This window comes from Neolamprologus brichardi, chromosome 10 (assembly GCF_056152115.1).
Source record: "Neolamprologus brichardi isolate AB-2024 chromosome 10, ASM5615211v1, whole genome shotgun sequence".
In the NCBI taxonomy this organism is placed as follows: domain Eukaryota; kingdom Metazoa; phylum Chordata; class Actinopteri; order Cichliformes; family Cichlidae; genus Neolamprologus; species Neolamprologus brichardi.
In genome coordinates, this window is record NC_142113.1 from 3,230,966 (window position 1) to 3,256,354 (window position 25,389).

At 41.5% G+C, this 25,389-nt stretch overlaps 1 protein-coding gene across 1 annotated transcript in view; it reads left to right on the forward strand.

The window, feature by feature from the left end:
• The window catches only part of gdpd5a (glycerophosphodiester phosphodiesterase domain containing 5a), a 33,042-nt gene that overhangs the window by 6,004 nt on the left and 1,649 nt on the right, over positions 1-25,389 (forward strand). The window contains exons 2-14 of the mRNA XM_087846765.1: positions 512-686; positions 8,874-8,977; positions 9,346-9,439; positions 9,519-9,578; positions 9,670-9,768; positions 11,178-11,271; positions 11,551-11,696; positions 18,240-18,322; positions 18,551-18,701; positions 18,982-19,203; positions 19,469-19,614; positions 20,929-21,076; positions 21,420-21,502. Of these exons, the coding sequence (XP_087702891.1) occupies positions 570-686; positions 8,874-8,977; positions 9,346-9,439; positions 9,519-9,578; positions 9,670-9,768; positions 11,178-11,271; positions 11,551-11,696; positions 18,240-18,322; positions 18,551-18,701; positions 18,982-19,203; positions 19,469-19,614; positions 20,929-21,076; positions 21,420-21,502 (1,547 nt within the window). The 5' untranslated portion in view covers positions 512-569. The remainder of the gene's footprint in view (positions 1-511; positions 687-8,873; positions 8,978-9,345; positions 9,440-9,518; positions 9,579-9,669; positions 9,769-11,177; positions 11,272-11,550; positions 11,697-18,239; positions 18,323-18,550; positions 18,702-18,981; positions 19,204-19,468; positions 19,615-20,928; positions 21,077-21,419; positions 21,503-25,389) is intronic.

The window sequence follows — 25,389 nt, forward strand, 5'->3', positions numbered from 1 at the left end:
AAAGAGACCAACTCCTCGAGAGCCTTAAAAACAGTGCTTTCTATGGCAGCATTTTTAGCTAGCACCAAAGCAGATGATGTTCTCTGAACCAGACGTGAGTTAAGTGCTACACGCTGTCTCCTTCTGACTCCTTTTTTACAGATGTTCAAGGGCTCAGACTAGACCACACAGACATGTGGTACCAGCCGTCTCAGTTCTATTTGCTACTCTTAAACAACCATAAATCCTCACATGTGTAAAGACTGACTCAGCAACTGTAATTCGTGCACCATATTATTATGGCTGTATGAGACAAGACTTACTATTTACTGGTGTGTTGACGGTCTCTCGCAGGTGTTGTGACTCCAAACAGGGTGCAGGGCTGTCAACATCTTCTTGTTGTTTTGTGAAAATATACCTCAGCGACATGACGTGACACGGCATGTTGCTGAAAAGGGTAATTGCATACGTGAAGTCTGAGCTAATGTTTGAAGGCTTGTTTTGTTTAGTAACAGTTCTTCTTCTTCTTCAGGGTTCCCAGTCCTGTGTGGGATGTTAACAGACTGGTGTCACGTTAAGGCTGAAGGAGCATGGTGAAACACCAACCCTTACAGGTCTATGAGAAGCAAGTCTTTGTCTCCTTTGTCACTGGGATCTATGGTTGCCGCTGGAAGCGATACCAGCGTTCCCAGGATGAAAGCTCCAGGGTAAGAATATAGCTCTAACTATAAAGTATGGATGCTATAATAATAGTTAGAACGTTGCAAATGCTGTCTTTGTGCAAACCTTTATGTAACCTTATTCTAATATGCCAATTATCACATAACAGACTGGTAATGACATAACACAGTCCTGCCTGGGCTGCACTGACACTGAGCACACTTCAGGCATAAATGAACTATTTTCAATGTTGTGGTTTCTAAGACCAAATAAGTAGATCAGGCTGTCAAAAAGGTGACTACACAACGGGAGCCTAATATGTGTATATGTATGTCCTGTTGTATTTATACCCTTATCACCTTTTATCTTTAGGCATTAGTCATTGTTTAAAAAGCAATATAATTTTTGACAACTTTACAGTTGTAATTCTTTTTTGAAATTCCAGGAAGTTCTTTGAATATGAAGTTCAAATCATGGTTTGTACATACAAACCACATACGTACAAATACATAATGTGTATTTTCCATAAATGTGCAAAAGCACACTGATGGAAGCAGTATAGAGCTTTTATGCAGACTAAGGCTATGTCCACACGTACCCGGGTATTTTTGAAAACGCAGATTTTTCTATGCGTTTGCACCTTTCGTCCACACGTAAACTGCGTTTTTGGTCACTGAAAATGGAGATTTCGGCCAGGGTGGATATTTTTGAAAACTCAGTTTTTGCATTTACGTATGGACGAGAAAAACGGAGAAAACGGAGAAAACGCAGCGTCAAAGGTGTGCGCCTTTTTTGACGTCACACTGTGCGCCACGTTATTGTTTCGGTGAAATGAATTTCTACAATACTGTTACTGTTAATTGTCTCTGCAGTGTTTAAATGCTTACATATACTCACACAGTTACTGTCCCTCCACACATACGACTCAGTTCTGCTTCTATGCCCCAGCTTTGTTTACTTCTTCCCACCGAGGCTTCTAGACTTCTGATTGGCCAACATTTCTGCACGGTTAGGAATATATCGCCACCTGTTGCTTTGGCATGTTCCTAGCAGCATTTTCCTTCATTTCTGCCTTTACGTGTGGACGGGATTATTTTTTAAAACGAAAACGGAAAATCTCAGTTTTCAAAAATACCCGTGTACGTGTGGACGTAGCCTGAATAGCATCTGCTGAAGATCTTTCAGGCTCAGTGACTCTTATATTTTGTATGGATGAATTATCAAGTGCATTATACTGTACAATCCATACACTCTCATCCAAAGTGTGGTGTATGTCGAATTAGTTGCCACTTACAATTATAATAATTATTAATTGTTATATATTACTAAAAACTAACACAATCTTAAACTAGCATGTATTCTTAACTGTCTCACTGGCATCTTCTTGCTCAGTGTGTCAAACGGGAGTTTGTTTGTACCTTTGGACACCAGGCTCAGTGAATTAGAGACCCAGGTCTACACCGCTGAAAATAATCCTGTAACTAGCCTGACCCCAGTAGCCATTGTAGCCAAAACCAGTAGCTTTGTCCCGGTTAGCTGTCCCTCAGCGTGTCGTCCAGAGTGAGGAGGCGTATTCCATGGAATCATTTACATTTCCACTCAGTTTTGTCAGGTTTGGCTGTGTGGCAGGCAAGAGTAGGACCCGAATGCAGAACTCATAAAGGGAAAAAATGAACTCAAAGCAGCAGCTTTATTTGTTGTGCAAACGAACTACAAAGTACAAAGAAACACTAAAAGAAGCAAACAAAAGATAAAATAGAAACAAAGACTAACTAAGGAGCTTATGACTTGATGTAAACGAGAGACCATGAACCACTCCCTTTAACACAAAGCTAATGTCGAGGACTTGAGAACAAGCAAGAGAAGACAGTGGACTAAATACACATAACAAGGGGATGGGAAACAGGAGGGAAACACCGCTGAAACGAGACAGTGAGGAAGCAAAACTGGATACGCTGAACACAGGAAAAGAAACTATCAAAATTAAACAGGAAACATGAGACACACATTCATGAGACATTAGTCGTGTCCAAATTCATGGGCTGCATCCTCCTGAGGACCCAGCCTTTGCGGTCTACGTGGGCCGGGTCCTCAGAAGGTCGGGTAGGCCGGAAGTAAACGGCTGTGAAATTGGACGGTCTAGCCTTCTGATTAGCGTCACCGCTGTCTCGGTGGAGTTTAATAAACTCGGCCGTCTGCTCCTTGCTATCTAAAATATAACAGGACACTGGCGTAAATTCTCGACCGTCTCACACTTCTGTTTAATCAGTTTTCTGTTTGACGTTTATTCAGCTGTGTGAAAATCCCGGAGGAACCCACCCGGGGATTAATAAAGTTTTATTTTATCTAATCTAATAACTTTAATCTCAGCCAAACCGATTTACTCACGAACAAATAAAACACTGAAAAAAGCCCAACAATAACATTTTTAGGTTGTCTAAGTGACTTATATATTACGTTTAACCTGAGCAGCGAAACTCCGCGGTGATCTGAAAATGATGTGCCGGGAGTTGTGCCGTTCTCGGCGGCTTCAGTGACCCTCGAGCTCCCGGCGAGCTATGGAGCTGGTGGGTAGCAGATGCTCCAAAAACGTCGAAGCACTTTTGCAAATATGCAATATCTTGATAAACCGAGCAGATATTTGAGGTTTACACAGCTACTTTCTCGCCTGAAAATATGTTAAAAGTTTATTTTGTGACCCAGAAAGATTAGTAAGAGTAATTTTAAAACTTAGTAGCGGCCGCCATTATTGGAAACTGGAGTTTGGCTGGGCCGCGCTATGAATTCTGGGATATGGTGGGCCACGAAGGACACACCCGACCCATCCTTCAAATTCGGGGAAAGGGAGGACGCATTTGTCGGCTGCATTCGGAGGAGTCTACGAATTTGGACAGCCTTCGCCGCGTCGCTGTGACGTAATCAATTCAATTCAATTCAATTCAATTTTATTTATATAGCGCCAAATCACAACAAATGTCGCCTCAAGGCGCTTCATAATCGGCCTACAAATGCGGCCTCAGGAGGATGCAGCCCATGAATTTGGACACGACCATTGACTGAATCCAGGGAACAGAAACAAGAACCTAAGAGCTAGAAACTAAACAGAAACTAAACAGAAACTAAACAGAAACTAAACACCACCTGAGAACAAGAGAACCATACCTAAGACAAGACATGAAATTAACCATGAACCTAAGAATCACAGCAAAATGTTTGACAACTTTACAGGCATTGTAACATTTTTTGAAATTCCATGAAGTTCCTTGAATGTGAAGTTCAAACAGCAAAATGTCCAAAAACTAGAAAACATGGGGTCACAGATCCAGTGCCATGACACGCTTACTTGTTAAACTGCAACAGGCTTTTGTGGGGTTTTCCATGATCCACTGAGTATTTCTCATTCACTCATCTCTTTTAACTTTATATATTTATTCAACAGGACTGCATTGAATCATTAGCAATGATTAAACTGTGGTTGTCTCTCCCTTTCATTTGCTCTCATCTTGGTCCCCTCACCTCGAAAAGGTCATTTCAGATAGGTGCACCTCTCTGAGCCTGATGTTGCCAGAGGTTTCTTTCTGTTAGAAGGCAGTTTTTTTCTCCCTGCTGTGACCAAGTGCTTGCTCACAGGGAGTTGTGTGATTGTTGGAATTTCCATCTAATATTGTAACAGCTTTACAATTACAATTACAGTTTTTTATTCCTAAAGGCTGAAGATAAATCTATTAGCTGCTGATGTCATTCCACTTTTTTCAGTTGAATTCCTAAGAGACTTCTAGACCAAGCCCTAGTAACTGGGGAAAACAATCTTCACTGCAAAGCAAGTGATAGAATCAGTGCAGTGTTGGAATGTGAAGAGCAGAGTCAGACACCCAGCTGTATTGGATACCCACTGGGCAGCCACAGCTCCTGCTGCTGGATGTCGTCTTTATCACAAAGAGCCAGTGGCTCACCCATAAATTAGTCTGTTTACTGAAAGTGTGAGCCGGGCACTGATGATGTGCTGAGCAAGAGGATAAAAAACAAGCCCACAGCTGCCTCTCTCCCCACTCTGTCTCATTTACAAAGCTTCATGTAGTGACACACACTGTGCTTGAATATAACTAGAGAAGTTTGAATTTATTAAGTTTAAGGCTGTCTGCTCAGTCTGCTACACACGCTTTGATTGTATTTTGTTGGTAGACAGTCTTTCGATTCATGAACTTCAGTTTTGTTTAGTTTTTGTACTCTGGGCTCTCTGAGTTTTACACTTTGACATGATTAAAGGTGTGTGAAGCAAAAATGTAATAGTAGGTATTAAATCATATTGGTGGAGTCTTTCTGTTCTCATCAGAAGGCCTGTGTTTCAGCGTAAAAGCTCTCATACCTGCCCGTTAACATACAGCAAGGTTTGTTAAAAAGTAGAACAGTTAACATAATAATAATGGATTGCATTTATATAGCACTTTACAATACCACTATTCATTCACACACTGGTGGAGGCAGCTACAGTTGTAGCCACAGCTGCCCTAGGGCAGACTGACAGAAGCGAGGCTGCCATATCGCGCCATCGGCCCTTCTGGCCAACACCAGTAGGCGGCGGGTGAAGTGTCTTGCCCAAGGACGCAACGACCGAGACTGTCCGAGCCGAGGCTCGAACCGGCAACCTTCCGATTACAAGACGAACTCCCAACTCTTGAGCCATGATCGCCCGAACATTTAGCTAATGAACCTGAGACCAAACCACATCTATAACGAGAATAAATATTAGGTGTACCCTGCCCAGACAGCCACGTACAAATAAACATAACTATGTATCTGGTAGCTGAAAATGATGGTACTGGATGATAAAAATCAAACACCTTATCTGAGTTAATCTGGCTGACATCCCATTAAGGATCATTTTTCAGCCTGTTAGCTATTTTAAACTCCATCTGTGGAAGTCTCATTATGTCCTCTTGCACTTCTGCCTCTATAGCGGACGCTGAAACTCCTCCACGGTTTATCCTTCAGTTTGATTTAATGTTGCCTTTGATGTCGGAAAACTGTTTGGTAGCTGAATTGATGTCCACGTGAAATTTGTGTCAGTTTGTAAGAGAAGAATTGTACAAATTTAAGGTTCATGGTGAAATTACAGAGCAGAGTAAGTGATCAGAGCTGGAACAATCTACCAAAATCATGCACACTGGATGGTGTCTGGACTTGGCTGAAAAGCTGATATTGAATGGTAGCTTTTAATTGAGCAAGGTCAGTGGTATGTTTACAGTTTGTTATACAGTCTTTGGCCAATTTTTTGAGGGTATATGTGTCCTTGCATTGTCAGTGACCTAGGCTGTATCCCAATTCAGGGTCTGCAGCCTTAAAGTACGCAGCCTCAACGATCCTCAAGGGCCGCGTACTTAAAGACCGCTAAGGCCGGAAGTGCGAGGCTTGTGAAATGGGACGGTCTAGCCTCCATTGTGCTGCCCAGGTTGCCTAGCAACCATGATACTAACAGCTGGAAACGTTTCATACAGCTTTGTTTGACAGAAATGAAGGAGAAAATATTTTGTTCATTTGTTTGTTTGTTTCTACATGAGCTTTGATCATTCTCTGTAAGATTAAGCTCAGCTATTGAACGGCGTATATTTTAAAGTAAAGGCTTTAAAACCAAGTTAGTACAAACGTCACTAATGTCACATGACTTTGGCCAACAGTAATGTTTTAATGTTCTTCGTTATTAAACATTTGCACATAAATAAGTGACATAATATTCAGTACTTACTTAAAGTTTTCTCTTCGGGCGCCCCTCATCCGCCGTTTTTTTTCGGCAAAATTATCCACACCCACCGCCGCGCTATGCATTCTGGGATATGTTGGGCCACAGTCTACACCGCCACGTCCTTGAAATTCAGGGAAATGAAGGACGCATTTGAGGGCCGCATTTCGGATTGGGACAGCCTTCGTCACGTTGCTGTGACGTAATCGGCCTTAAAATGCGGCCTTTAAGGCTGCAGACCCTGAATTGGGATACAACCATGTTCAGCTCATACTGGTCTGATATAGACCAGTCTGTAGTGTATTTAAAAACAGAGGTTTGTGGTGTGGTGAAGTCAAGTGAAGTAAGAAGATTTATGAGCACTGTCAGTGGATGGGTACCAGCAGTGCTAAATGGAGACTTGGAGGGATCTTTGAAAGCCATATATCACTCAGGAGAAAGCACCATGTGCTGGACAGCTAGACTTCAAAGTAAATGGAAACTGCACAATGAGAATAACTTGTTAAAGGTTACAAAGTGAAAACAACAACCAGGCTTTGGAAGAGTGGATGAAAAGAAATACGTTTAATAGAAGCTATATAACAAAGAAGGTCTCTCTATTTCATTTATTTAGTTCAGTTCAGTTTTGTTTTCATATAAATAAAACAGAACAAATCAAGAAATTCCATCATCTTCATTACTTTGTAAATTAACTTCAAAATACTGTTATATGTTGTCTGTTGTACACTGATGCTACACTTGGCTTAGGCCTTCACATCGGGCAATTTTGCCACGCTTGTCTCTATTACCATTTTCATTACCAAGGACTTTTCTCAGCCAGAGATTACTTCAGCTGCTGGTCACAACCCTTTTCTGACCCCATGGGTGACCCCTTAATCCTACCAACAGCGGGTGGTAGATTAAGGAACTAGAACCCTTGTCCAGCAAATATATGGTTGTTTTTTATTGAGGTGAGGACTGGATATTGCTTTGGATGCTGTATTTTTGACTCCATAACAATGACTCATAGCTTGGACTGCGTTTCCACGGGAGCACGAGGTAAATGTGACGTTGGCTCAGTGTCACATAGTTCTTTATTATATGCTCACCACTTTAAGATCCCGGTAGCTGCTACACAAACTAAAAAGATCCTCTGGCTGTTGTGATATTTCCGCCTTGCTGTCATGTTTTTGTGGCCAAGAAGATTTTCACTGATGGCCTCTCTTCTCCCGGCTAAAACCTTTCACAGGCTTTTCACTGATGGCCCAACACATTCATTAGTGCGGCCATTTGGTCTTTACCTGCACACCCATGTAATAATCTCTGAACCTCTTACATAAGCCACTGGAAATGGTGAGTCCAGGCACGGTGTGATGCAAAGCTGATCAGTGCTCAATAGGATCTGTTGCCTGGCCTATCATACTCTACACCTCCCCTTATATGGAATTAGCTCCTTAGCCTGTTAACTAGTGAAGGGAAGAGTCCTTGACTGGCTGCTCAGGCTCTCCTCTCTGTTTTCGCCCCACATGCCCCAGCGAGCATGTAGAAAGAGAGGCCGTATTTCTCCCTCATTAGCTTCTCTTCATTGGTTTCCCGTCAAATTCAGAATTGAATTTAAAGTCCTTCTCCTCACATACAGAGTCTTGAATAATCAGGTCCTGCTATATCTTAAAGACCTCATAGTACCTTACTAACCTAACAGAGCATTTCACTCTCAGACTTCAGGCTTACTTATGGCTCCTAGAGTTTCTAAAAGTAGAAGGCGAGGCAGAGCCTTGAGCTATCAGCCCCTCTACAGTGGAACTAACCCTCTCTACTTTTAAGATTAGGCTTAAAACTTTCCTTTCTGATAAAGCTTACAGTTAGTGCTGGATCAGGTGACCCTGAACCCTCACTTAGGTACACTGCAATATGCCTTGGCTGCTGGGGGCTTCCCATGATGAGTGTGTCTTCGTCATTCACCTCTTTTTACTCTTTATGTGTTCATAAACCATTTGCATTTAATCTCTGGCTCTCGTCCAGGGTGTGTCTTTGTCCTGTCTCCCTCCCCTCACCCTCAGTCGGTCACAGCAGATGGCTACCCCACGCTGAGCTTGGTTCTGCCAGATGTTCTTCCTGTTAAAGGGGAGTTATTCCTACTACTGTTGAAACCCTGAAATATTTGGGTCTACTTATGTCTTTAACCACTGCAGTTTCCAAATGGGCCATTAGTTAGTTTAAGATCTATTCAGGTTCATTTCAAGCTAAGTGTGCAAAAGATGCAAAAGATTGAAAATTAATAATAAAAAAAAAACAAGTATCTTTTGGAGTTGCATATATGGCGACTGGATGAACATGATTTCGTCTAAGCAAGACTTTGATAGTTAGAAAGAAAAACATCTGTCAGTTTTAACTCTTCAGATTTATTTGTGTAGCACTTTTCAAAACCAATGTTACAAATGTTTCCCAGAAACAATGAATAAAAGAACAAATTGAAGGGAAATTATGTCCACAATCAGCTGTTTGTGTCCTCTTCCAGTGGGAGTGTACGTGGTTCGTCATCCTGTGCAGCTCCTTTCTTCTGCTTCTCTTTTGGGGTTACTTCTGGTTGATGGCTCGAAATGATTTTAATGACTTCAATTGGTGAGTCGTTTTTTTTTTCATTATATTACTTTGGCTGAAAAGCTGTTTAAGACTTGCATGTTTGATAATGGTTGATCAAGGACAGCAGAGTGGTGACCTTACCACAGTGGGGTGGCAGCAAGCCCCTTCAGCATGTGTATTTTAAATAAATACCACGAACAAATATGTTGATGCATGCAGGTAAGTAAATCCCACAGTCTTTCAGTGATGAGGAGTGTCCACGTGGACCCTCTTTCAAGGATGAGGATGTACACATCCTGGACAGGGAGCGTCATGAGTGTCACGATGTCATGTGCAATTAAGGCAAATTACTGTATTTGACAAAACTGAATTAGTCATAGCACCAACATTCGTTCTGTTCATTCCAGGCTGGTGTACAACCGTTCTGGAGAATGGAGAGATGAGACAATGCCCATCCTCGCTTCCACCACCGTGGGATTCAGCTACGTCACATTCTTATTGGTAACACTCGCAAATGTTAGCAGACTTGTTCATTGATCAGTTAAGACATACAACTTAATGAATCTTACTCTTTTTGCAGATCTTAGCACTTTTCCACATATCTTTGGGCCAGCAGCTGAATCTCTACTGGGTTCACAAGGTACGGTGTGAAAAAACAATCCTGCCATTGATTTGCTCCTCTGATGCTTTCAAAGCAAAGTCAGGTTCATCGAGGTGTCTGTTCTCCACAGATGGGGGTGCTGGCTACACTGCTCACCACCATCTCTGGTGTCATTTTTGTCGATGACTTGTGGGGAGACGAGTGGGACATTCTGCTTGCGTCACTGCAGGTTCGTCTACAGTTAACAACACTGTACTAAAAGTTGATTATTCTCTATTTTTCTGATCCAATTGGCTAAAATTATGTATTTAATGCTCCATAAAAATAATTCAATTGTACAAAAAACTGAGTTGAACTGCTTCCGCATATATTATTTGGAATTTATACTGGGATGGTGAGGTCTGCATTTTCAAAAACATTATCGCAAAAGAAGAATTTCCAAATAAAAAATCTCTGCACTGGATTCATGTTTCAAGCTCTGCCAGGTCTACAGGCAAGTGTTAGGGTGAGGTGGGTCAAATATGGCCAAATATGCAAATATGCTCAATTAATTCTATGCAGTTTTCTGGATCAGATAGATAACTTTCATTACAAAAATATAAACATGTAGGTTTCATAAACATCTTCTCAATTGTTCTCTGATCAGTGACTATGAGGCATTGATATGATGTCAAGTGTGTTACAGATGTCCTGTTCAAGTGTTTAGAATCCATATCGACTCCTCCCCTACTATTTGTTATTTAGTTAGTCCCCCTGAGCCTGGTTCTGTCGGAGGTTTCTTTCCTGTTAAAAGGGAGTTTTTCCTTCCCACTGTTGCCAAGTGTTTGCTCGCAAGTGTTCATTTGATTGTTGGTGTTTTCTCTCTATGATTGTAGGGCCTTCACCTAGGGCTGCTCAATTAATCGAATTTTAATCTCGATTACGATCTGGGCTTTCAACGATCATTAAAAATGACTGAGCCGATTATTAGCCCCTCCCTCGTGCTTTACTCTCGCGCTGCTCCGTGTGGCAAATCGAGCGCACCTCTCTGCATTTCGAACACGCGTCACAACAATTAAGAGGACCCGAGGGAAGCTCGGAAAGCTAAGCAGAAGTTATTTGGAGAGGAGAGTGACTGCTGTTGGTTGAAAAGAGGTAAAAAAAACTTCAGTGGTGTGGAAACATTATGGGTTCAGAGTCAGACGTGGATCAAGTAGACACAGTGTGTAAACTTTGCTACAGTGTCGTAGCTGCACCACAGAGCAACACTGCAAAGTTCACTAAACATAGATGTTTACATTTTTTATTTATTTTTTATATTGCAAACATTTGCACACTATTTTATATTATTTTTGACAATCTTTAAAGTCATTATTCAACACATTGTTATTGTTAAATAAATATCGTCAAATAATCGAGATCTCCATTTCAGTGAAAATAATCGTGATTATCATCTTTGCCATAATCGAGCAGCCCTACCTTCACCTTGCAATACAAAGTTATTTGTTCTATGAAACGTAACATTTGATATATTCTCCTGTTCAATCATTATACTGTGTGTGTATTTATCATAACAATGTGGCAAAGCTTTGCTCTGATGCTGTGTAATGACCAACCATCCTTTAAGGCCAGCATTTCACATTTACGCTTTGTTATCAGTACACAGCACCTTTCCTGCATCTTGGCGCCCTGGTAACAGTGACAGCTATCAGCTGGCTGGTAGCTGGATATGTTGTCCGCAGAGAGAGATCCAGTAAGTGCTGACTTGTGTTTCAAGTAAATATCATGTTGGGGATTGCTTTTGATTTCTTGTTCCTATTTGAAACGTAAAGTTGCATTCAGTATTATTTGTCTGTACACGTATTGTCTAATTCACCCTGCTTTAGTGGATTGTTTTTCCTTATTCAAGCAGCTGCCTGCAGTCTTACCACCCATCAAAGCGCACAAAGCTAACTACTGTTTGTTATTAGGAGTAGATGGAATGAGCTAAAGTTGCATTATGACACTAACAACCCTTTTTGCACTCTCTTAGATATCCAGGTGATGGTGTTGTTTATCTACACTGTAGTCCTCCTTGCTCTCTGTTTGGCACCGCTCACGTTCACCTGCCCCTGCATCATGGACCGTCATAGCCTCAAACCGCGACCAAGCGTCATTGGCCGAAGAGGAGCTCCTATGGTAAGTTGGGGCTTTGCCAGACTTTACTACCTGATCCACTTTGTTCAAATCGGCTCTTTGTGGGAGAGGCGTGGCTGCCAGGAGTACCAAGTGTTCGGTTTTTGCTGGGTTCCACAAAGCTGTTTGGGTAATAACAAAGAAAGGAAAAAACAGAAAGAAGAAGATGCAAGAATTTTTCTATACACTCTGTACGACAAATGCGGTGTATAGCTACAGAACACAAGCGATAGTGTCGGGCTCAGTGTGAGAGTGCGTCAGCAACATGCTGTCATTTCACAGCTGGGCAGGTAGATAAGAGACGCACAGAGACGTTCAGAGCTGTGTTTGCTTTCACCTCAGTGCAGTGTACCAAAACTGCACGTAGGTTTTACATAAATCAACACAGACTAATATAAAATGCATCTCTCTCTCTGTAAGTGGATGCTCACATTGATCGTGCTGCTGCACACAACCCTCGTATGTAACGTACAGCATGCGTTGATATGATAATGAAGAACTCTTATATTTCCTCTGCCTGTCCCTTACTCCAATCGTAATGTCATTTATGGAACTAAACTATGATGTGTTGTGTAGGTGTCATAGAAAAACCAGGGCAATGTTGCTGAAATACCATTTGCACACATCTGTTTGAAACAGCCTTAACAATTCATAATTCACAGGACTGTTTACAGACTAAATAATGTATCAGTTTTGCAAGTCTGAGCCTGTCATCATTTATATAGAAACAAACTACAGTAAATAATAGAGGTGGGAATCACCATACATCCCACGATACGATATTATCACAATGCTTAACGCACGATACGATATTATTGCAATTTTTAAAAATATTTTGCGATATTCAGATTCTGTACATAAAGGTAAACTTTATCAATATTCATTTTATCTAATATCAAAGTCTCACACTCAGTCTTTCTCTCATTTCAGTTTGATTGTTGACAAACTGAACGGTTTGTATTACAGTCTAGTCCAACTTAACTGAATCAACCATCTGGTACAATTATAGCTATTCTGAACTATGCAGTTTATGAAAACTATGCAGCCCCTTCAGCAACTGAAGAATTTGAAAGTAAATTAAAACAAAATATAATTTTACATGAAATAAAAAAGTTTTAAACTTAATTAAAATAAAACATGTCTTAAATTAAAATAAGTAAACTGTCATGTTTATTGCTGCCAAAAAACAAGTTAAACACATTTGGACAGTGAAGGAATGTCAGGATTCGTGCTCAGAAAAAGGATCAACATGCTCTGAAGTCAGAGCACAAAAACCTTTTTTGTAACAAAATATCGATTTCTGCTGTCCCTGTATCCATACATTATTAGCAAACAAAATATCACCATGCTACACAGTATCGACTTTTTCCCCCCACCCCTAATGGATATCACAGTGCGGGAAAACAGTTTTGCTACAACTACAACATCACTAAGTTTTGCATCGTGGTTTCAGAGCTATTCCAACCCTGCTAAGTACAACTGGACACTGTGTAGCTGCGGGAGAAGCTACATTAGCTGCAGACTACTCGTAAATTAGGATTCGGAGTTGTATGTTTTTTTTTAGTGTGTGATTCAGGTTTAGCTCAACTACACCATCTCGGTGTTATTATCTCCATCACGTTTGTGTGTGTGCGTGTCATTCTGTCTGTAAACATGATAGCTTGAAAAGCTTTGAATGAATACTGGTAAAACTTAGAGTTGGGTCATGGTAACAATCCATTCAAACTTGGCTTATATCCTCCAAGGTCTTCAATGTCAACTTGATGATTTATTGGTCAAAAATTTACAAAAAGCCTTAGAACTATAATTAAACTATGATTCGGTTTGTGCTCATGGAGCGCTATAATTTGTTATGTTATTTGTATTTCATACTTAAATCTTTTAGTGTTTTTGCAAATGAGTTTATGTCGCACTCTAAGGACCTGACATGTGGGGTCCCACAGGGTTCATGTTGGAGTCAAATTGTTGAATGTTGTCATTGTGTTTCTTAAATTTGTAAAGTCTTAGTGCGAGCAGCGGGATCAAAGACATTCCTTTGTCTCTGAACACCTCTCCAGCTACTCTGGAGCTGGGGAGGCTGAACAGGCTTCATTATAGGCACATCCTATATGAAAGATCTGTTTCTTGTGTTGTAAGCTTCCTGTTGTTATGATCCTTTTGGTGAGCAGGAGGACACACCTATGACACACACATTCTCACATACACACACACACACACACACGTTGTTGCACATGCATACACATGCATACAGGTGCTTACACATACACACACATAGTGCCTTATCTTTTAGAACCATAGGGGGGTTTTACGAGGGGAGGTGCTTGTGTTGTGTAAACTGTAACTGTCATGGGAATAAAAGGCTGCGAGGAGGGCTGCTCTTTGAAGAGGTTGTTGGTTTTTTTTGTTTGTTTTTTTTGCCTGTCCCGTTTGGTTCTTTTGCATCAGAATTATTGTTTAGAGGCGAGGAAAGATACCCAACGGATTTACTTTACCAAATTGACCATCCCAGACTTGCCGTAATGGTCTATTTGATTCATCTTTTATTGTTTATTTTATTTATTTATTTATTTTTCACTTGCTAGATACGGGACAGACTTGAATGAGGAAAAGAAAAGGGAGAAAGGAAGAGGGGGGAAAAATCAGTGGAGAAGAGGGACGGGGATAAAGGGCAAAAAAACAAAAACCAACTAAATAAGCAGACAAAAAAATATCAATCACCTGGATCACCTGTTGAGAAAGGAAAAGTAAAACAAACAGAAGAAATGAGAGTAATAGAATAAACAACATCACGATGATATATGGGAATATGACAGTAAATACTAAATATTAAACATTATTGTGCAGCACGTAAGATCGACAGCACAGTGTGCTTTGAGGTAGGAGCCAAAAAGGGTGTAGTTTGTGTGTGTGATCACTCGTGTGTACACCTGTGAGCATGAACGCGCTTGTTTTTTAAAAGGTTCCTTCATGTAATGATCTGCTAGAGGGTGTGGGGGGCCACAGTGCCGTCCACCAGGGCATGAAGCAGGTATGGAGGAGATCAAAACTCCAGACATCCAGAGGCCCCCAGAACACAAGAGACCAAGGAAGACCAACAGAGGGGCAGCCGCGCCACTATCCCAGAAAGAGCTGAGGAGAGTCCCAGATGAGGGGTCACTCAGCAGCCGGGGAGCAGAAGCCAGGGGGGGTTGCAGTGACGTGCCCGGGAGCTCCGCCGGCAGCCAGCTGTGCCAGAGTGACCGAGCCCCAGGCCGAGGGCACCCCACCCCCGAAGTGGCCCGAGCGAGCCCCAGGCTCCAGGCCCCGATAAGCAGCCGCCAAGGAGTGAGCCGGTGTGTACCTGGGCGCCCATCCCCGGACACAAAGACCCACCAATGCACCGATGTCTGAGGGCGTCTGCCACTGGCAGGGGAAGTAGTGGGGGGAGATAGGCCTCCATACCTTGGAGGGCCTGAGATGTCCCCAGAGAGGTGGCGTCTGATACCCAACCTGACATATAGACACAGACAAACAGGCACACACAGATACAAACATCCATTCCCACCCTCTTGCTCTCATATGCAATTAAGTTGGTTTAAAAACAGGTGAGGAGCGTTGAGCCCCAAGAGCCTGGTTCCGACCAGTCTTCCATCGCTAGCAAGTAAAAGACCGGTTGAAGATGTTCTGTCTTGTTTTTGTCCTTCACGAGAATAAGTCTCTAAACTAGCGGAGCCTGTGGAAGCGCAGACCCAACAGTTCAGTTCTGGGACCTTTTTCTCCTGTACATGTTACCCCTAGGACTTACCATTAGGCAATTCCAGGCCTCAAGGGCCGGTGTCCTGCAGGTTTTAGATCTCACCTTGGGTCAACACACCTGAATCACATGATTAGTTCGTTACCAGGCCTCTGGAGAACTGCAGGAGCTAATTTAGCCATTTAAATCAACTGTGTTGGTTCGAGGACACATCTAAAACCTGCAGGGACACCGGCCCTCGAGGCCTGGAGTTGCCCACCCCTGCCCTAATGTGTCTTATCACTTTTATGCTGTTGATATTCAGCTTTACTGCTCTTTTAAGCCGATGGAAGTCCATAAACTGTCTTCTTGAATAAAATATTTAGCTTCCATTAAACAGTGGCTTGGAGACAACTACTTGCAGTCGAATTCTGAGAAGTCAGAAACACAATTATTGCCCCTGACAGCCAGATATTTATAATCAAACAGCATCTTGGTTCTCTTGGATCATCTGTTCACCTGAGCCTCAGGTATCTCGGTGTTGTTTTTGATTCTGCCATGTCCCTAAAACAATACTCTCAACAGTTAATTAGGAACTGCCTTTTTCAGCTAAGAAATATCTCCAAACTGCAAACTTTTTTGTCTAAATCTGAGTTAGAAATGATTATTCATGAATCTTGACTGTCTCTAGTCAGTCCAGAATGCTGCTGCAAGGCTTTTAACAAAGACACAAAAAAGAGAGCACATTACACCAGTGTTACGCTCATTACACTGGCTTCCAGTACATTTTAGAATTCATTTTCACTTAATAGAGACCTTTAAAGCTTTGAATCGTGACGCTCCTGTCTATATTTCTGATGTTTTAGAACCTCACGCTCCCTCTCGGAGCCTGAGATCATCTAATCAAAGGCTGTTGGTCGTCCCCCGAACATGTTTTAAAACCAGAGGTAACAGATCTTTTAGATCTTTTAGAGCGGTGGGCCCGAGGTTGTGGAATTCTCTCCCTCCATCTTTACGTTGCCTGGATTGTATTTATTCTTTTAAGCATCATCTTAAGACTTATTTATTTAGACTATCTTTTAATTAGACTTGTGCTGAATGTTTGATTGTGCTGTTTTATGTTTATCTGCTTTATGTTATTGTGAAGCACTTTGTGGTTTTTATCCTGTGAAGAGTGCTATATAAATCAATAAAGTAAGTAAAAGTATTATCTCTACCAGTGGCGGTCCTAGCCTGTTTGGCGCCCTGGGCGAACACTGCCTCTGCCCCCCCCCCCCCCCCCCCCCCCGCACACACACACACACACACACAGGCACACAAAACATATTAAGGATTGTACATTAACATAAAACTGTTGTACACACACACATATGAAGACAAAGAGAGTATGCATAGTATTCAAACGGTTACCAAACAGCCATCATAATTCATCATACAATGAGAACAGGACAAATCAACAATTGACAATGACTAATTAATATTAAAATCTGTAACATAATGTATTGTTTGGAGTTTAGTCTGTTACTGTTACTATTTTTACCATTTCTTCTTGGAGCAACTGTAATTCACATAATTTCCTTAGGGATTAATAAAGTATTCTGATTCTGATTGTTTCAGGATGACCTGCCATTATCCAATCACACATCTGCTTACCTGCATCTTTTGCTCGTTTCTCTTCCTCTTCTTTTCTCTTTTTTCTAAACTGAGGACCTGATGGCTTTGACGTTTTCTTGTCCATCTTCCATTGGTTTTAATTTTGCACTCCAGTATGAACACTCATCCCCCAACCCGAGGATCACCACAACATAACCTAACAGACCAACACCTTAGTTCACAGATTCACTTTGTCTAAGGTTTATTTCTGAGATTTCACACAACCCAGGATTAAAATCATGAATACATAATGGACTTGGATTTACAACATTATGAATGAAATGTGCTCTATTTGGAAGCAGCCGCCCCCCCTCCCCTTTCGACGGGTTGTGTGTGAGACTTTTAATCATCAAACTGTAAATTGTAAATTTTAAATTGTTATTGATCCCTGTGTATGTTTATTTTCTTACTCTTCTTATATTTATTGTTTGTTTACTTGCACTGTTGTAACTGGAGCCTCGTCGTCTCGTCTCTCTATATACTGGACTGTATGTAGCGGAGATGACAATAAAGTTTACTTTGACTTCAGCAGCAAGCAGGCGCACCGAGGGCTCTCGCGCTCACTTTTCACGTATAGAATTTCTAAAAAACATCGGTGCAAATTATGAGTCTGTATCATGATGTCTGGTGTTTTCGTGTTTTTTGGTTTGCTTTTATTTTCTTTTATTTTGCGAGCTCCAGCCAGCCAGAGAATCCCCCGCCGTCCCGCCCTCTCCTCCTTGTGCCACAAGCAGCAGGCGCACCTCGCAAACGGAGGGCGCCCTTACTCCCAGCAAATGGGCGATAGAAAACCGATCGGTGCGCTGGCTGATGTCGGGGCAGCATGAGTACGAGCAATTATTATTATTATTATTATTTATTTTTTGCCGATGCCCGTGATGCCGCCCCCCACCATGATGCCGCCCCGGGCAACCGCCCGTGTCGCCCGTATCAAAAACTGCTACTGATCTCTACATATGAGAAGAATGTGAGAAAGTTGTGATATTAACATTTAAACTTAGGATTGTGAAAATAATGAGCTGCTTGGCTCATAAAGAATGTTTGATGACTAGATTTAAAGGGAAGGAAGCCTTTTGCACAAGTCAAACATAATGTTCTTATAATTCTATTATTTCCTCTTGGTGTGTGTTTTGTGCACACATCAAGTGACTGACAGTCTTTCTGTGATCTCTTTGCTCTAGCTGGCTGCAGAGAACACCGTGGTGTCCTTCAACAGAGCCCTGCAGCATGGTGCCAGCTCCTTGGAGGCTGATGTCACCATAAGGTTATAAATCACACATTCACTTTTGTTTGCATTTAATGCATGTAGCTTGTGCTGAAGGTCCACATATGGATCCCATTTGACACGCAGGAATTACGAGAGAAATGTGTGATTCAGATCTGTTGCCCTTCAGTGTTTGGTGATTATTAACACATGTCGCTGCTGCTTTTTCATTTAAACTGCGTTATGTTTAGTTTTCCTATAAATTTTAAAGTGCTTTACTTCTTCCAGTGTCGATGGGGTTCCCTTCCTCATGCGAGACCACACTCTGAGGCGGACCACAGATGTCACTAAGGTGTTTCCAGCCAGACAGTATGAAGATGCCTCCTTTTTCAACTGGACAGAGATCCGCTCTCTCAATGCAGGCCAGTGGTTTTTGGAGGTACTAAAATCCACTTCATCTAAACCCACCTCAAGTCCATCAGCTCTAAAATAAATTTTCCCCTCAAATAGCAAAACTGTGTGTCTCATTTTCCTTTTAGAATTTAAGGGTTAAGATCTAAAATCTGCAGACGCTTTAAAAATTTTCTAGAACATTTTATCAAAAATAATTTAATGCCGATTTCAAACTGCTACAATAAGCTGCATATAATGTGGAAAGATAAACAAATATGCTCCACCTCAGTGTCTGCCTCGCTCTTGTTTCTTTCCTCTGCTTGTAGAGTGACCCCTACTGGACAGCAGCCTCACTGACAGCGAAGGAGCGGAGCAGAATAGGCAACCAGACGGTTTGCAGTCTGGTGGAAATGCTTCGTCTGGCAGCCAAGGCCGACAGCTCCGCGCTGCTCAACATTCACAAACCTCCACCAGAGCACCCACGCTACCGCAGCTGGTTCATGGACACGCTGCGGGCTGTGCAGAAAGCGGGGATTCCCCTGAAGAGGGTGAGGACCGTAGCTCCCTCCACAATAATCCTTTAGCCTGTAGTAGTGTTCCCCCTTTAAACACACTAAATATTAAATATTATAAATAATCCAATAAGGAAATGATTCTGTGAATTGTTGTGACAAATCTTTTAATTGTTTTCCTTAAATACTGTATACCAGTGTATGACAGCTTACGATATTATAATAAGCACCTTCTCGCGAAGCATTTAAAACTACATTTTGTCTGATCTGGGTCTTTCCATGTGATGTGTGTTTGTCCCAGGTGACGTGGACCCCCGACACAGACAGGGGGAGGGTGCGAGGGCTTCACCAGACCACAAGTGAGAAGCTGTCAGTGGAAGCGATAAGGCAGAGAGGAATTACAAGTCTGACCCTCCACTACAGCAAGGCTAGCCACAAAGAGCTACAGTAAGAGCAAGCAGCTGCTACTAAGCAAAGGAAAAAAGGCTCAGAAGAACCCTAAAGAAATGTCAAAGGAGGCGTTTTGTGTTATTTTAAGCAAAATAAAAAAACAACAACAATTTACAAACCTAAGTGTTTGCTTAACTTGTCCTGTAGCTTGATAAAGTGTATTTAAAAGGGGAACTAATCCCTGAAACAGTTGAATATAGTTAACACTAAAGGGAATATCTACTCACTGGTTTTGGATTTAAAAAGCTCACTATTTCTGCTCGAGGTTAGCTGCTTCAAGTGACATTTGCCAGTACCAAGCTCAGGGCTCCAGGGCTGAAGAATTACACCAAAAATGACCTAAAAGTGCTAAAATCTGAACTTCCTCTAGTGGTTAACGTTAAGCTGGCTCCAAAGGTGAGTCAGTCCTCAGAGACTCTCATGTCAAACGATCCATTTTTACATCATTAGAAAGTGGTAGAGTTAGTGCCCCGTTCATTGACAGCAGTCTACGGATGATCTGATATCGTCGTGTTGGTGTTGTTCCCAGATCATCATGAAAATGTTGTTCCAGGTTCAACATTGCAAGTGACCAATCACATTATTGTGACGTTATTCTTTTGCGCACCAACCCATTCGTGCATTTATAAAATTCCAATGTTGCAAGGACAATATCAATTCTGCTTAGGGTCAGGGTTAGGGTCTGTTGATCGGCGGACAAAGGCGGTTTCTCGCAGCTTAAGTACAGTTTTTTGTTTTACGCCGGTTTTTCCCGAAGTCGCAAAAGTATGACATCACAACATTCTGATTGGTCACTTGCAATGTTGATCCTGGAACAACCTTTAGTATGATGATCTGGGAACAACACCAACACGAGGATATCAGATCGTGCGCAGTCTACTGGGTGCTGTGTCTTTAAACAGGCGAGTTAAACTGCCAACTACCTAGACTTTGGTTACCTTGCATTACATTTGCTCTACAATGTTAAACTTGGAGGATGTATTCTACACAGCACCTAAGAAAAAAAAAGTCAGTTTTCTTTGAATTAGCAAAAACTTGTTTTATAAGAACAGAACAGTCTGGTCAATGAGCTACACCCACGTAAGCCCAGCAGAATTACACTGTTATGGTCCTTGAACACAAGCTCTACCCTCCTCTGGGACCTCTGTTGCAGCTTTAGATGAAACAAAGTCAGCTTCACGATGCACACAATATTTTCCAGTGGCTGCAGAATGATAAGAGGTGAATGTTGACAAGGGAGTAAAGAGGTGAAATGAAGTGGACCTCTCTTTCTCTCTTTTCAGTGCTGACTTGTATTTTTCTTTCCCCCAGGGAGTACCTGGCCAATAATGTGAGTGTGACTGTCTACCCGGTGAATGAGCCCTGGCTCTACTCCATTCTGTGGTGTAGTGGGGTGCCTTCTGTGTCTTCTGATGCCCCCCATGTCCTCCGAAAGGTGCCTTATCCCATCTGGCTCATGGTAAACAGCTCTCCGTTCTTTCAATAGATGCAACACACACACGCACAGTGCACAAGCAAACAAGGTCACGCATCGAGACGAAAGGACAGCAGGAGAGCGGACAGAGACTGACGATGGCCCAGCAAGACTTGAGGGCTAAGGCGCAGAGAAATATGAGCCGAGCAGCGGGCTTTAGGTGCACTGTGACATTATAGAACAAAAGGACCCTGGCAAAAAAAGTCTGAGAAAATCTAAGACAAGGGCACAGATCTGAAGAAAACTGCAGCCTTACTCAAGACATGAGTGTTTATGGGGACCTCTGATGGCAATGAGCAGAAACGACTCTTCTTCTCCTGTCTTGCAGAGCCAGAGCGCTTACAACTTCATCTGGATGACTTCAGATCTAGTGTCCGTCGCCATAGTCATAGGGGTTTTCTTTTTTCAGAAGTAAGTACAACACATACATGTAATGAACAGGGACTTTAAACACAGTATAACGCAATAATAATTTAATGAATACCAGCCAAGTGACTCATGCATGCTCCATAATACACGAGATACCAGCCTAAGAATGGTTCTTCACACAGACGTAGATGTCTGGGTGATGACAGCAGATGTTAGTCCTATAAATGAATGATTGAAACAATTGGGTGGGAAAGGAATACAGAATTCCCAATACAGCGGTCCCTCGCTATAACGCGGTTCACCTTTCGCGGCCTTGCCATGTTTGTTTGTTTTTTTTCTTACAGCGCATTGTGTTCTGCGTCCTGATTGGCTGTAGACCATTGTCAATCAATCTCGTGTCGTGTCTCCTGTACAGTACAGAATGACAGCTTGTCAAATTTACCTACATCTTCAATCGCTGTGTGTGACTCTGTGCTGTATGTTTGTAAGTTTTCTCCCCATCAAACACAACGACGCCGACGAAACGTTTTGCACCGTCAGAGGCTCCTGCACTGCCTTTGGTTTCATTCTATAACACTGGACTTACGTACATACGAAGGTTTGAATTTTGAGAGTTTAAACAAAAGAGAAAAGTGTGAAAATGTTCGTGCCTGTCTGAGAAAAGTGTATAAAGTGTGTAGTGAGAGGTTTTGCGGATTTCACCTATAGCAGGTTATTTTTAGGATGTAACTCCTGCGATAAACGAGGGACCGCTGTACTGAATTATTTTAATAATAGTTAGGGATGCAACAATACCAATTTTTTCAAACCGATACGATACCGATACTTGGATCTGAGTACTTGCCGATACCGATACTTCCACCACACACACACACACTGCCTGTGGATTTTCTCTTGACATTTTTCATCGCTTTTCCAAAACCTGAGTTAAAGTTGGCTGTTCCACACTGCTGACATTTTGCTTAGCCTAGCTACAGCAGCCTCCAGTTTCTCTTTTTTATCTGGAGCCGCCAGTCTGACTCGTCTAACCCTGTGCCTGTTTAGTGCGGGATGTCCCCCTAGTGGCCAATCTAAAAAACTACAACAGAAATGACAAGCCACCCTCTGATTAATGAAATAAGTTGGTATCGGTTCATGGTATCGGTTAACTTTTACGAGTATGAGTACACACACATTTTACAGTATCGGCCCCGATACCCGATACCAGTATCGGTATCGGTGCAACCCTAATAATAGTATTATTTTATTTTAAGGTCACTATCTAAAATGACTCATGGTTGTTAAACATTATACGGCTTTTTTTGGGTTTTCTGCCCCCAAAATGCAGATTAATACAATTTTATTTGCAGTGCAGAGTTTGAAATGAAGCTAAAGAGGCATTAGTAGAGGGCCCTGAGAAAACATTCATTTGGGTAAACTGGATATGTGACATCATTAGACCAGTGTTGTGTGTGGGAGTATAGCTGTTCATAATAATCACTTCATTTACTTTCCAGTTTTGAAATGTAAAATTCAAACCTCTGAACGATTCGGTGTCTAAATGTTTGTCAGTGTTGTGAATGCGTTCACCGTGTTAACATCAGCCGGGTTTGAGTTGAGCCGTGGCTTTGTCTGGTCTGCTGCTTCGACACTGACTGTTCATTCTACTCTTTCTTTTCTTTCTTTTTTCTCCTCTGGGTATTTCCATGTTTCTTCTCCTTTCTACAACCTCTCCCTGTCTTACTGTCCTCTCTTTCTCCTCTGACATTCTTTCTTTGTCCTGTGCTCTACCTGATCTGCATGCAACCTTCCTCTGCTGCCCTCTGGCATCTGTCAGCTATCATATGATCAGGTAACTGCTATGTCTGCCTTGGCCTTTGTTTCTGCCTCCTTGTCTGTCCTCCTTGTGCTTTTTGCGCCCAACACCCCAAAGCTGGTCCCCTTCCTATCTTTCACTGCACTGCCTTTTACACTGGTGGAAGTAATTATCTGATCCCCTGCTAGATTTGTACGTTTGCTCACTTGCAAAGAAATACAGTCTTTAATTTTGTAGTAGTTTCATTTTAATGGAGAGAGAGAGAATAGCAATCAAAAACAGAAAGTTATAAATGGATTTGTGTAACCGGTGTGATTCTGCGTTGTGTCTGATAAAAAAGGTAAAAGAAAGAAAGGCCTCCAAGTAAATAATTTGTCCACTCCAGCTCCTCTCCCACAGGGGAATTGTAGAAAAGGGCTGGCATTTATTTTTACATTAAACATAAAGTATGGATTTACACGTAACATATTTGACATAAGATAAAACAAAAACAACAACACAAAATCCGACATACCTGATAAAAAAGGTAAAAGAAAGAAAGGCCTCCAAGTAAATAATTTGCCCACTCCAGCTCCTACGACCAAATACAAACAGTGGGGAAGAGGGTTACCTCAACCCACCACAACTAAAATCACAATCAGAAACATCCAGGTGGCTAAGTATGCATTATATGAGCGTTTTACAGTGTTGGGAAAGAAATTATACCAACCTCTCCCACAGGGGAATTGTAGAAAAGGGGAGAGGCAAAAGGGGTACACTGTATTTATAGGGTTGCACCAAAGAAGAAGAAGAAAAGAATGAGGAGGGGCTGTAACTGATAATGAACATAACTACAGGCTTGGAGGTCCTAAAAGTCAGGTATAAAAGGAACGGTTTGGGGGTTTATAACACATTTTGTGTAATTATAACAATGTGATTTATGACCCTGTTACATTTGCATATCACTGAGTGAAACATCCTACAACGCAACTAGAGCTTTGGCTCGCACTGACTGGCTGTGTGCACATGTGTGCACACGTCCTTCCCTCAGCCACAACACTAAGATGGGTCATGATGGGTCTTCCCAGCATCAAAAACAAGTCCAAGGCAAGTGACTAAAGAAGAAGCGCATTACGGTCATGGGGTGGCTTCAGTCTCCAACGACAATAAACTTACCGCTTTTGCTTGCCAACAAGGGTTTCTCAGCTGTTGTTTTGCTTGGGGATAAAATACTTAATAGAGTCAGTGACATGCAGGTCAATTTATAACTTTTATGTGTTTTTTTTTCTTGATTGTTGTTTGATATTCTGTCTCTCTCAATTAAAAAAACTGCCATAAAAATTAGAAACTGTTCATTTTTTTAAAAGTTGGTTCTGTTCATCTGGATGTAGAGCTTTCAGTGAGAGAAACGCTTATCACTCATGCGAGTGACTGACTGAAGAAGACATTCGGATGAGAGTGGGATTGATCGAGCACGGATCAACACAAGTGCATTTCTTTGTAACTGAGCGAACTTACAAATTCAGCAGGGCTTCAATAATTATTCTAAGTGTGTATATTATGTGTAAAAATATTACTGAATTAAAGGATGTCTTGATCAGTGTTGGTCAAGTTACTTGAAAAAAGTAATCAGTAACTAATTACTGATTACTTCCCCAAAAAAGTAATCCTGTTACTTTACTGATTACTTATTTTCAAAAGTAATTAATTACTTAGTTACTTAGTTACTTTTTAAAAACACGATTTACAACCTGAATAGGTGATAAATCGATAGATCTTTCAGCCCAATTCTACTTTTTCTGCATAATCCATCATACACAATGTAATCAAATGGAAAAGTCTCTTTTCAAAACTTGTTTTATTAGTTTTAATCTTTTAACTTATTTTCTGCACATTCCAGCACATAAAATAATTTTTTTGTGCTTGCACTCACTCTTTCGGTAATCAAATTATCGTTTTTGCAATAGTAATCCCTTACTTTACTCGTTACTTGAAAAAAGTAATCAGTACTTCCCCAAAAAGTAATCCCATTACTTTACTGATTACTTATTTTCAAAAGTAATTAATTACTTAGTTACTTTTTAAAAACACGATTTACAACCTGAATAGGTGATAAACCGATAGATCTTTCAGCCCAATTCTACTTTTTCTACAT